At 47.5% G+C, this 13,632-nt stretch overlaps 1 protein-coding gene across 1 annotated transcript in view; it reads left to right on the top strand.

Annotated features, from left to right (window-relative positions):
- Positions 1–13,632, top strand: part of LARGE1 (LARGE xylosyl- and glucuronyltransferase 1) — a 589,914-nt gene that overhangs the window by 294,626 nt on the left and 281,656 nt on the right. Inside the window, 1 exon segment of the mRNA XM_060165047.1 lies at positions 10,302–10,425. Within this exon segment, the coding sequence (XP_060021030.1) occupies positions 10,302–10,425 (124 nt within the window).

Genomic DNA, 13,632 nt, shown 5'->3' on the forward strand with positions numbered 1-13,632 from the left:
AGTCTAGCTTCAGAGTCTGAGCTCTTGAAAAGTTACCATTTTGAGTATCATTTTCTTATTTTTATTTTCATTCATCATTTTGGGTGACCATGTAGACATTATTATTACTCCTGTGGTTTCCATTATCATCCTCATTCCCCCCCAGGTATGTATTTTTGAGGTGATAAGTATAGATAGTGGTTTTAAAGACCTGGACATTAGTGTTCTAGTAAGACTTAAGAAAATCGCATGGAGGAAAGAAGAGAAAATGGTAACTGTGTGAGGCAATGGGTGTGTTCATTAGCTTGATTGTGATGATGATTTCACAATGTATACGTGTATAAAAATATCACCTTTAATGTTTTCAAAGTATTTAATGTACACCTTAAATATATTCAATTTTTATTTGTCAATTTTACCTCGCTAAAGTTCAGGGAAAAAAACAGCAAGGACATGTAGAACCTGTGAACAGGTAAAAGATCTATGCTATTTAGTCACGCATGTATATGTAAAACCAAAAAGAAGTAATTCGTGTAGTTCAGATGCCAAGGGTAGGTCATTGTATTTGACCTTCATCCCAACCCTGTACAGTGGATGCCGTTACTCCCACAAATGGATGAGGAAACTGAGGCTCAGAGAGGTTAAATAGCTTGATCAAGGTCACAGGTGAATAAGTGATGCTCCTGGGTCTCTAGCCTTGGCTCCGGCCAACCCTGGAATCCATGCTGCTTTTACTACACCATGAGGCCTTTGATTTGCTCTGTTCTTCTCCCCTGGAGAGCTTTTCTGACATGAATACTGACTTGTCCTCGATTCTTCCCACATTATCAAGGCCACTTGTCCTCCCCCAATCCAAGAACTCACACTGAAAAACCCTCATTCTGGCTGCTATGGTTTTCTGCAGTGAGTTCCATTTACATCTCTCAGTGTAACAGATTCACTGAGCCTTCGAGTTGCTGTCACAGGCTCTTTCTTTTTCTAAAACTGCAATTCCGTTGTAACCTTAATAATTAAGGATTATTTCAACTCAGCTGTCCTTGTATATTTTAATCAAAAACAGACCTTGGATTGCCTTACAGGGGCTGTGGCACGTTCCTGACAAAATAAGAAAGGAAAAGCAGGGAGGAAGCTAGGGTTTAATCATCTTTGCCTCTTTGTATTACCATATTTATTGCATCCCAGCCTGGAACAGGGGAGCAGTTAAGGAAACCAGAGGCAGCAGGAGCATTGCTCATTATGAGCAAAATCTGCAGACTGTGCTGAAGATGAAGCATGCACTCGCTCCCTTCTTTGTTAAAAAAGTGTGATCTGGTCTGAATTAGAACAGACCTAGTGTCTGTGTTGCTTGAACCCAGCCAAGTGGACCCCATTGTATTTGAAGATGTGTACTCAAGCTTGCCTGCTCAGGTAGAAGTCTTTTCTCATGGGCTTAAAGCAGTGCTCCCAAAATGCATATGTAACTGGTGGACTGGTATAAAAGACTATTTCGGACGTTATCTAGATGTAAAATTAAATAACATTGAATCATATATTAAGAAAATTATTCCTTTTGTGATTCTTCTGAATGAGTTCTTACTGTCTTCAGTTTATGAGACTCGTTTTGGCGTAAATATGTTCTTAACATCTGTCTAACTCTTGCTAATTTACCTCTGGACAACAGAGAGTAGGATGGAGGCTCATCACCTCTGGCTGATTTGGGGAATTGGAGGCCTCTATCTTTAAAACATTTTTACCTTCCTGAGTTAGGAGCCAATTGCAAAATAAGGCTCAGAAGTTACACCTGGAGAATGAAATATCACCTCTACTGCTGTTAGTTCTGAATTGTGGGATGTTCTTTCAATTGTGAGTTCTTTTTTGGCCTCATGAATTGGGTTTACTTACAGTCTGAGCCAACCGGGACAACTGCAGGCCTTCCCCACCTGGGCAAATGACTTACTGTACAACACAGTTCCCCAGGAAAGAAGCCCAGAGACAGCTGAACAGACCAGGCCTCAATCCCTCTCCCAAACTCATAGGTCAGACCATCACTCCGCATCTCAGGCCAGTAAGTAAGCATTGGGACGTAAATCACATACCATGAAGTTCACTCTTGAAAAGTGGTTTTTAGTACAGTTAGAGTTATGCAGCTCTCACCACTATCTAACGTAAGACCGTTTTCTTCATCTTGCAAAGAAACACCCATATGTATCAGTAGTCACTCCCCATTTCCCCCTCCCTCCATCCCCTGGCAACCACTAGTCTACTTTCTGTTTTTATGGATGTGTTTATTCTGGACATTTCATATCAACAGGATCACGTACTCTCTGGTCTTTTGTGACTGGCTTCTCCTTACGTAGCATAATGTTTTCAAGGTTCATCCATGTTGTAGCACGTGTCCGTACTTCATTCCTTTTTCTTGCCTAGTAATAGTCCATTGTATGCATGTACTGCATTTTGTTTATTCGTCAGTTGGTGGCCATTTGCGTTGTCTCTACTTTTTGACTATTATGAATAATGTAACTCTGGATGTTCATGTTCAGGCTTTTGTGTGAATATATGTTTTCATACTTTTTCATATATAACGAGGAGTGGAATTGCTGGATAACTCAGCGATGGTAACTTTGCTCAATTTTCTGAGAAACTGCAAAACAGTTTTCCAAAGCAGGTACAGTCATTTTAGAATTCCGCAAGTAACAAATGAGAGTTCCAGTATCTCCGTATCTTTACCAACACTTGTTATCATCTGTCTCTTTATTTTAGCCATTAGTGGGTGGGAAGTGGTGTCTGAGTTTTGATTTGCATTTCCCTAGTGACTTATTGGCATTTGTACATCTTCTCCAAGAAATGACCATTCAGATCCTTTGCTCCTTTTTTAACCTGCTAACTTGTCTTTGTCTTTGTAAAAGATCTTTACACATTCTTGGTTTTAAGTCCCTTATCAGACATATGCTTTGCAGATGTTTTCTCCCATTCTGGGGCTGTCTTTTTCACTCTCTTGATGGTGTTTTCTGAAGCACAAAAGTTTGTAATTTTGAAGACCAGTTTATCTGTTTTTCTTTTGTTGTTTGAGCTTTAGATGTCATATCTAAGAGACCATCACCTAACCCCAAATTAAAAGATTTACTCTCACATTTTCTTTTAAGTGCCTCTACACCTAATTTCCAGGTAATTGTGTCCACTCTGAGGGAATTTGGTTCTCTTTGGTAATTATTCATTTGTCCGTTCATTCATTCTTTCAATAAACAATCACTGGATGATTATATCTACAAGGAACTGTTAAAAATCTGAGGAAAAGATCATCAACAAAATGTAGCTTCCAGGGCCGAGACTCCATCTAACAGGGAACAGTCAGAAAAATCTAAGTTTTGAGCTCTGATATCAGTGGGAGGCACTGAGAAAGGGCATCTGACTCTGTGGAATGGCTTCCTTGGAGCCGTGGCGTCTAAGTTGAGAACAGAAGGCTGGAAGCAGGAAGTGCGGCAACGTGTAGGCGGTTGTGGAAGCCACGACAGCGTGAACACAGCCTGTGGGAGAACGTGGCCAAGTCCTGGACCTGACTCACGGCCAGGCACTTTCTAGGCACTGGGGTTGTAGAGGGGGTTAACGAGAGAGTAGGTGCTTTGTGAAACGAGAGAATCTCTACCCTAGACAGCTCACATTCTAGTGGAGGGTGGAGATAGACCTGCCGATGAAGATGGAGATTTCTAATACTAGTCAGTGCTAGACAGAAACCAAACAGGGCAGTGGGGTGGGGAGTGATGGGGAGGGAGAGGGACATTTTGGGTAGAGTAGCCATGGAGGGCTTCCTTGAAGAGGTGACACTTCGGTTTCTTCTTGAAGGAGGGATAAGAGGTGGCCACATGCAGGTCTGCGGAGGACAGTGGCTGGAGTGCAGGAGGGAGTGGGGAGGCGTGAGCATGGACAGGGGGACAGGGGGAGCTCATTGAAGGTCCGGTTAGCTCCAGGCGCAAGGCTGTATGGTGAGCAGGGGATCATGTGATCATTTTAGAGAGTTCAGGGCTGACAGGATGGACGAGCTATTGGAGGGAGCAAGCTCAGAGATCAGGGAGAGAAGGGGTGAATATATTCATAAGATGTTCCTGAAGGTTAGTTGGGGTAATAATAGCTAATATTTATGAAGTCCTTACTGCCTGGGAGTCACCCTTCTAAGTTCTTTATATATTTTAACTCAGTTCATCAGACAGTAACTATGAGGTAGGAGCCATCAACATCAACCCCATTTTACAGATTTGGAAACTGAGACTAAGATTAAAAAGCTCACTCAGGGTCACATCATTTGTGACAGGACCTAGATAAGAAGCAGCCAGGCGGTTTGGCTTCAAAGCCCCAACCATGAGACTAACGCTGCCTCTGGGGACTTGCGGTTGACTGGGCGTGTGGGATGTGGGCGGGGAAGGAGCCCAGGTGACAGCCCCATTTCTAGCTTTTGAGTGTGGGTGAATGGTGCACCGTTCACTCAGGCAGGGAATTCAGGAGGACAGACATGTGTAAGGGGCCAAGAGAGGACAACACGAGCCCCTATTTAATATGCCAGGCACTGTTCCAGGGGGTGGGATACACCAGTGAATGACCAACCAGGTCCCTGTCCCCATGGAGCTGACATTCTTTGTTTGTTAGGAGGGTTGTAATTGGGTCGTCTTGATTCCAAGGGGCCCATGGGATATGAAGTGGGACCATCTGGTTGGCAGCCAGATTCAGAAGTTAAAGCTCAAGGGTGACATTCTGGCTTACACAGGAGCTCTATGAAAAGTGGTCTGGGCCATGCTTTCAGGTGCTTTCCTCGTGGCCGCTGGAGGTGCAGTTGACGGGACCCACATCCTTGTGATGGTTCCCAAGGTGGAGCATTATTAGCAGAGCCCCTCCAGGTGTTCCTCCTCCCCACGAGGAGACGTGAGCTACTGCTGGCTAGACCGCATTGGATTACTGAGGGGGTCAGCGAACTGTCAGGGTCCTGGTGGTCCCCTGAGCTGGGGACTGTGTGTCCTCAGATTAAGCGTTTTCTTAGTTGTCTAATGAGGGAAGCTGATTACTGAGGGGGTCAGCGAACTGTCAGGGTCCTGGTGGTCCCCTGAGCTGGGGACTGTGTGTCCTCAGATTAAGCGTTTTCTTAGTTGTCTAATGAGGGAAGCTGATGAGGCTCACTGACCCCTTTGACCATGCAAACACCTAGTTTAGCCCTAAAGAGGAGCCCAGTGTCTTTCTGGAGTTACACTCCCTTCTGGAGAGATGCTTTAAATAGACCAGAGGAAGAACGCAGGAGAGGGGGAAAGCCTCATACAAATGCTTGCACCGGGGCTTCCCTGGCGGCGCAGTGGTTGAGAGTCCGCCTGCCAATGCGGGGGACACGGGTGCGTGCCCCGGTCCGGGAAGATCCCACATGCCGCGGAGCGGCTGGGCCCGTGAGCCATGGCCGCTGAGCCTGCGCGTCAGGAGCCTGTGCTCCGCAACGGGAGAGGCCACAGCAGTGAGAGGCCCGCGTACTGCAAAAAAAAAAAAAAAAAAAAAAATGCTTGCACCGTCCTCTGAGAGCCTGTTCCTCTTACCCACGCTGGTTCATCTTCTGCTCGGTAACTAGATGAACCTCCTGAATTACAACTTCAATCTGCTGCCTGCTGAGCTCCCCAAACCTTGTCTGGCTGTCTTCTTGTTGTTAATACTGTCTCTCTCTTCTTTTTTTCCTCCCCATTCCAGGCATACACTAGGTGTTCAATAAACATTGTGTGATCCACTCAAAGAAGACTATTGTTCTTTCACTGACATACGGTGGACTTTCCCACCTCCGTTCCTTTCCTTATTCTGTTACCTCCTGCAGAATGCCTTCCTCTATCCTCCATCTTTTTGCATCCAGAGGTCCGGTTTACTTGCCACATCATCCATGGGCACTTCCTAGATTCCCCACTAGTGAGAAGTGGTCTCTCCCACCTTATACTCCAGTGGCATGTGTGTTCCTCCTTGTGGCACCGTCCTGTACAGTTGTGCAAGTTGTTCACTCCCCAGCTCCAGGAGTACCTTCACTCACCGTCCACGTCAGTGTCTTCAGGTGGCTCCCTGGGAGCTGTGCCGTTCCCAAACTTTGCGGCCGTGTGTGTAGCCCAGCGTTACAGCGCGACACCGGGGTTCTAGCGTTTATGTCGTTATTAGTATTCTTTCTCTGTCTCTGCCAGATTGATTGCTGCCTGAAGAGAGGACTCTGAGCTCATTCGTTGCCTAAATCCCTATTCTGCCTTACTTGCTGCTTGATAGCTCTTTGTTGGGTGTTTATTCATTCAACTCATTTTTTTGTCTGTGAATGGAAGAATTAATTGAAAATACTTTATTTGAAAAGTGATGCAAAAGCAGTGGAGAAAATAACAGTTTCATAAGTTAGTGCCGGTAATAGTTGTCCTAGTCCGTTCAGGCAGCTATAACAAAATAGCACAAACGTGTGGCTCACAAACAAGAGACATGTATTTTTTTTCTCAGTTCTAGAGGCTGGGAAGTCCAAGGTCATGGCACCAGCATGGCCTGACTCTGGCTGGGGGCCAACTTCCTGATTACAGACTGAAGACTTCTCTCTGTGTTCTCATGTGGTCAAAAAAACAAGAGGGCCTCTTTTATAAGGGCACTAACCCCTTATAAGGAAGGAGGACTCTTCCCTAGTGACCTAAATACCTCCCAAAGGCCATACCTCCTGGTATCATCACCTTAGGGGTTATGAATTTGGGGTGGGAGGCAACGAACCTTCAGACCACACCAATTGTTAGCATATGTGGAAATATTCCACGCCAGGTATTTGCTAAGTGCTTTATACACATCATGTAATTGTCACAATTACCCAGTGTCCTGCTGCTTACTTACCATTATTGTTTCTGAATTGAAAGGAAGAAATTGAGGCATAGAGAGCTGAAGTCACATGCTTTCGGTCACTCGGTCAGTCATTAATGCAGCCAGGGTTCTGACCCAGATGTCCTGGAGCAGAGCGCCGGCCCTGAACCGTTGATGCAAGCGTGCCATCAGCTGCTTTTACTTCTTATGGGAATGTGACCGGTGACAGGGAAGGAGGGGCGCTGGCTTTCGTCCCCTGTTGCACCAGTGTTTCTTGAGCACCCGTTACTTGCCGTGCTCTCTGCTGGGCACTGGGGGTGGCGATGAAAAGATGGTTCCTGTTCTCAGAGGCCTCGCGGTGCAGAGAAGGAGCCAGGTGTTTGAATTTGTATCACCCAGTGCTTCGCTGGAAGTGGTAGATTAGCTTTTCATTTGAGGTGCCCAGTTAGCAGGAAAAGGGAGGGATGAAGATGGGCTCACAGAAGGCTTTGAGGAGGAGATGACTGACAAAGGGAGTTTGAAAGGAAGAACAGGTACTCAGGGACCTCCAAGTATCAGGGGAGTATCCCAGGGAGAAGGAACAGCCCAGACAAAGATACAGATGTGTGGAAAACGTGATGCATTGGGGCGAATGTAGTATGTTGATCTGTTTGGTATTGTTACCCATGTCTAAAATTAAGCCATCTCTCTACTGTGGATAAAAATGCAAGCTGACAGTTATACAGATTTATCTTCATTCATTCTTGATACGTAAGACTCCGGTCGCGGCTCGTGGGAGAGGGGGATGACTGTGCCAACACTGAGGGCTAAGGGGACCCTCTGACTTCCAGGTGGCTGTCTGTCTGTCTCTGGCTTAGCGTCCACGTAAGTCAGTAGCCAGTGAACAAATACACCATCACTCCCTCATGCCACCAATCATCACCTAGGACTGCTGGCAGCATCTTATAGGGAAGCTACCTGTAGGGCTTCCAGGAAAGCTGTAAGGCAGGCGTGCCACTTCCTTCTGAGTATAGACAGTTTAATGGGAGAGCTTGCAGTGTTCGCGCAGCGGGTGCCGTGGAGAAGTTCAGCAGTGCTGATCGCTCCTTTGGGTCATTTGTTCAGCTCAGCACCCTGAGCTCCTGCTATGTGTTTGGCAGGTTGGCCTTGGATAATAACTTTCTTCAGGTCTAGACTCATCTACCCAGTTCCACCTGGCTTTGCCACCCTCACCTGAAACTTGGTATACCCAGTCCCAAACCCATCATCTTCCCCCAGTGTGCCTTTCTTCTGGTAGCCCCTGTCCTGAACGAATCACCACCAGCCCAGGAACCCCAGTGTCTTCCTCTTCCTTTCCATTTCCCCCATATCTAAGATCTCTTCTCCTGAAATTCCTCTAGATTCCACTTCGCTGTTGCTCTTCCCCAGATACTAAGTCGGATTCTTGTTTCACATTCACCTAATCTCCTAAGTGAGGCATACACCTCTGTTCCCCTTAGCTGCCCACTACCCATCACCTATCCCACCCTTCATTTCGTTTATTGAACTCCTGCGGCGCCCCAGGCACCGAGTCCGCTCGTGGGGCTCTCCATTTCAGCACAGCTGGTACCATCCTTTACTCCCCTGAGCTCTCGGTCGAGGGGGCGTGCAGACCAGTAAACAGGCAACCACAGCCTAAGGATGGGCACAGATGCTGAGCTGACTGTGCATTAGGAAGGGCCCCTGACTTAGTCATGGGTCGTCAGGGAAGGATTCTAAAAGCAAATGATGGCAGACCTCAGAAGTGAAGGCTGGGTGAGAGAGAACCAAATGCTGAATGGGGGCTGTGGAGGCAGGGGCGGGGGGAGGAGGAGGAAGAAGGAGAGGACGAGACCGTGAGAGCAGGGATGGTGTCTTACCACCATGTCCCCAGCATCCTGCACGTCACCTGGTGAACAGTGGGCGTTTCATAAGTATTTATAGAACGAGCAAATGCAAGAGGGTTTCCTGCAGAGTAAACGGTGTGTGCGAAGGCCCAGGTGGAGAGAGAGCACGAGGGTAGGGGGAATTGAAAGAAATCTGTGTATCTAGAACTTAGAACAGGGCTGGGGAGTGATTGCAGGAGGCTGAGAGCTATGGGCCAGTCTGTTACTCCCCACACCGAGCTGATCAAATCCAGACTGTTTAAGCGGGCGTTCATTGCACTGCTCCCTATGCGCTTGCATCTCTCCCCTTCTCTGCTCGAACCCCTGAGTCCCTGCTAACCCTTCCCTTCCCACCACACTCTCAGCACCCCCTGGGCTCCAGCCAGAGTCTCGTGTTATTCTCCTTGGATCGAGTCCCCTCTTCTTTGCCAAGAATAAAGTCATTTATCCTTCAGGGCACTACTTCCCCCACCTCTTACACATTCTTCTGACCCGGTCCAGATTAGCCCTTCTTTTGCTTTACTCTCCTGGAGCCTTGTGTTCTGTTGTAGCTGTTATCACAGTCCACCTCCTGTTTATGTTTGGGTTCATATTTAACTGTCTCTAAGTAGTAAGAACTCCTCGAGGTTGGGGTGGGCGAGGTCATTCTCATCTTTAGATTTCCAGAGGTGCTTGTTCGTGGTATTACGATGTATGCCGTTATTCTTACTAGAGCAATGATATTTCTGGTAATAGTTCTACTGGGTTGAGCTTCTGGTTTGTGCCTGCCGGTCCCTCAGGAAGGCGTATCTGCTGTCTTGTTATCCCATCTATGTTTGTTGTTGAGATGCATCATGTATGGTACGTCTTATCTCATCTAACTGACCCAGTAGCCCGTAGAGGAGGTTTTTCACATTTTGCAGAATGAAGAAGCAGCAGTGCAGAGGTATAAGTGACATGCTCGAAGTCCTCCCCTGATAGATGCCAGATCTGGGCTTCGAACCCATTTCCATTTGAATTGGAAGCCTTGCCCTTGTGTACTGCTGGTTTGCATTTTGGGTGCTGGCTCAGTGTAACAGCGGGTCAACTGAGGTAGAATGAATAAAGGCTTTAGAAATATTACGAGTGAGGGTGGGCTGATACTCAGTTATGGGAGCCCCAGGTGATGCCATCGTGGCTGCCTGTTTCTCTTTCGGGGAGGAACAGGCAGAAGATAGGACTTAGTGCTGTGCTGGGGGAGAGGTGCGTTACCCGCTCCGCACAGCTGGTCCAAAGACCTCATCCTTTGTCCACGTGCTTCTGCACTGATGCCGGTACATCCAGGTGGTAAAGATAAAGCATTGACCAAATTGTTACACATGCGCTACTTAAGATTTTTAGAAACACAGATGCCCTAGTAACAGGTATGGCGGTTGGCTTGCATTGAATGTCACCAGGGATTCTACCCTCTCTGGTCCTTGGTGGCCACGTCTCTGAAATCCTGAGGTTGGATGAGACATCTTCTCTCCTCAGCTCTGACGTCCTCTCCAGTAGGTAACATGCCTGATTGTCCTTCATCACTGCTGTTAGAAACTGGCCACACGCTACCAGCTGGTAAGAGCGTGTCTCTGCGGCCTTGGTTCTCCCTCCTAACTCTCCTCCGCTCCCTGCCCACAGGCGGAACCCCCTGCATTTCCACGTCATCGCCGACTCCATCGCCGAGCAGATCCTGGCGACGCTCTTCCAGACCTGGATGGTGCCTGCCGTGCGAGTAGACTTCTACAACGCGGATGAGCTCAAGGTACCGGTGAGAAGGGAGATCAAGCGGGATGCTTTTCTTGTTTATGGTTTAGTAGACAGCAGCAAAGGCAGAAATCTCAGCTCGCAAACTGGAGACGTCCAGGGTATAACTGAGGGTGTTTGCCACTTGAATCTGATTTGGTTATCTGAAGCATTAAAGCAACCATTTCTTGAGCACAGAATGCGTGTTGGTCTGTGCAGTTCTGGCCACCAAGGCTTTCTGTGGAGGCTGGAGGCTACTGGCCTGGTCCATATCTAAAGAAGGCCTATGGTGGCCAATATCTAGAGAATTCTGTTACCCGGTGAGGTCAGCGCTGAGTCCAACAGGCCTGTGTTTGAATTCGTATGTTGTCATTTACTGGTCATAAGACACAAAGTAAACAGGCTATACCTTTGGATCTGTTTTTTCATGAGTAGAAATGTACTTATAACACCAACCTCATGGAGTCATTAAGAGGCTCAAATGAGAGAACATGAGTGAATGTGCTTTAAAAGACTATGTTGAATAAATATTAAGGATTATGTTGGGCCAGAGGGTTTCAACCAAAGGAGACTCATTTGGCCACGTCATTCCCTTGCTTAAAATCCTCCTGTGGGGGCTTCCCTGGTGGTGCAGTTGTTGAGGATCCGCCTGCTCATGCAGGGGACGTGGGTTCGTGCCCCGGTCTGGGAAGATGCCACATGCCGAGGAGCGGCTGGGCCTGTGAGCCATGGCTGCTGAGCCTGCGCGTCCGGAGCCCGTGCTCTGCAATGGGAGAGGCCACAACAGTGAGAGGCCCACGTACCGCAAAAAAAAAAAAAAAAAAAAAAAAAAAAAAGAATAATAAAGAAATCCTCCTGTGGTATCACGTGGTCTGCATCAGGCTTGAGGTTCACGGTCTGATTTAAAAGTCCTGCACGTTCTGGCTCTTGACTCTTCTTCCAGTCGCATCTCTGGCCATTCCTGCAAATTTGCTTATTACTCAGCTCGAAGAAACCACCTCTGGGCTCTCTGCCCTCCCTCCTGCGCTTGAGCGTTTGCTTCTGCTGTTCCTTCTATCTGACACACCCTTCCAGCTACTGTCACACCTCCCACTCATCCTTTAGGACTCAGCTCCATGGCTACCCCCTCTGAGAACGTCCCACGACTCCTCCAGGAAAGAGGAGGACGTTTTCTGTTCACTTACCCGTCGACTGCTTTAGTTTAGAACCTTCTTGACGGGACGGGGCTGGGAGCACATCTTGTTCTTTTCTGTATTTCTGGCGCATTTGTTGGTACCCTGTAATGCTTGTGGATTTAACCAATTGCTGTTATTAGTGGAACATGTCGCTTTGCAGAAACCGTTGCAGCTCTGTCTCCAGTCACCTTGGGAAGGACTAAACACCTAGACATGAGGCAGATTTTAGCACATTGCTTGGTCTAAACCTCATAAAGCCATTATCTTTTCATTTCAGAGCCATAGCATTTTAAATAGATCACAAAGATGTTGGCCGGAGTTTCTCATTTTCCCATATTTCAGGCTCTGAGGTTGATCGAGATGTTCAGAATTTAGCATTTGGGGATTGTCGTGGTAATTTGTGTGCCATTCCAATCTATTCTGAGCTAAAACTGATTAACACTCTTAAAAAGGGAAAAACAAAATTTAGCAAATTGCTGCACTAATTAAGGTGAAAGCAAGCCACTCTGTCTCCCGGGGTCTGAGGGCCAACACCATGGGGAAAAGCAGCAGGAGGGGAGGGGGCCACGTCTGGCACAGCGTGTTCTCTCTTAGAGCAGTCCTGTGTCTGTGCCCTGTGCAAGCCTGCACCCCCTCTGCTCTTTGAGGAAACACGAAGTAGTTGAAAACCCCAGCTTCATTTCGCATCTTGCCATTAAAGAGCTGATATCTGATTTGGGTTCTGAGCCTTGGCTTGAGCAGCTGAAAATGGGTGGAACCCTGCCAGCTGTGGGAGAAGATACTGGATTAAATCAGATCACTCATGTGAAGGCCCAGCAGTGCCTGAAATGCAGCAGGTTCTTGACAATCCCTCATTCCCCTTTGCAGCCATGGCAATATAGGATTAAAATGCTCTTGATTGAAGGCCCGCAGGGCAGCTGGGAGGTTGAAAGGTAAGGCACGGTGGCCTGTAAGCTGCCCCCGGGAACCCCAAGGCTTCCTTAGGGTCTTGGAGGAAAGGAGGGGACTGGTGTGGGGGAAGACGAGGGCTCTGACTCCCTCATGCCCACATGAATCCAGGTATCCATTATTTTTACACACTGGAGTTTTTATCCATTTGAATTGAGGACTCCATGGCTTAAAAAATAAGAACTAAAAAACAACAACAATCTGATGTGTCCTAAAGGATATCGTCTCCAGAGTCCTGCCCTTGACCCTGCCTTCTGCTGCTGACTCTGCCATGCAATGTCCCTACCGTCTGCATTTCATTTCCCTACCTCTTAAAACATCTATCACCCACAGTCCTGTATTCCGTGAGGCAGTTGTCAGAATCTGGTAAGGACAGTGAGTATGAAGGCATTCTGTAAAACATAATTTTTCCATTATTCATGAAAACAGTCATCATAATGTATACATACTTCTGCTCAACAAGTCTAAACCGTGGTGTGCCCACTCCCCTCCCCCAACCTGAGCCTCTCCTGAAACCTAACACCACCACCTACTTAGCTGCTTATCCAGAACCGAGTTTGCCTTCGATGGGTCCCTTTCTCTCTCCGAGCATCTGGCCATTTGAGGTCCTAGCTAGTCTTCGTCTCCCCTGCTACCATCCTTGTCTAAGCCTGAATGCTCTGTCGCCAACACAACAGCAGTTTTTTGTTTTGCTTTGTTTTCGCAGAGAAGCCTTTTCCCTTCTCCTCCGCTCATGTCTCCTCACCCACATCTGTTCTCCGTCAGCAGCATGAGTCAGGCTTTCCAAAGGCAAGCCCAACCACACCTTCCCCGTGCTCTGTGTAAGACCTTCAGTGATTTCCGGATGCTACTAAGATGGAGACCACAGTCCTTAACTGAGTCGAGTTTGTCTGCACAGTCTGGCTCCTACCTCCTCCTGACTTAGTCGTCTGCTGTTAGCACCATTGCTTCCCCACTGGATCTTCTAGTCTGCTCTGCTCCTTCCCTTCCCTTCTGCTCTGCTCCTTCCCTTCCCTTCCCTTTGCACAAGTCATTTCTTCTCTCTGTTGTACTCTCAGCCTGCTCTCCCCCATCGCTAATTGAGTCCACGTTCTCTTGCTTAA

Source organism: Lagenorhynchus albirostris, chromosome 11 (assembly GCF_949774975.1).
Source record: "Lagenorhynchus albirostris chromosome 11, mLagAlb1.1, whole genome shotgun sequence".
NCBI lineage: Eukaryota > Metazoa > Chordata > Mammalia > Artiodactyla > Delphinidae > Lagenorhynchus > Lagenorhynchus albirostris.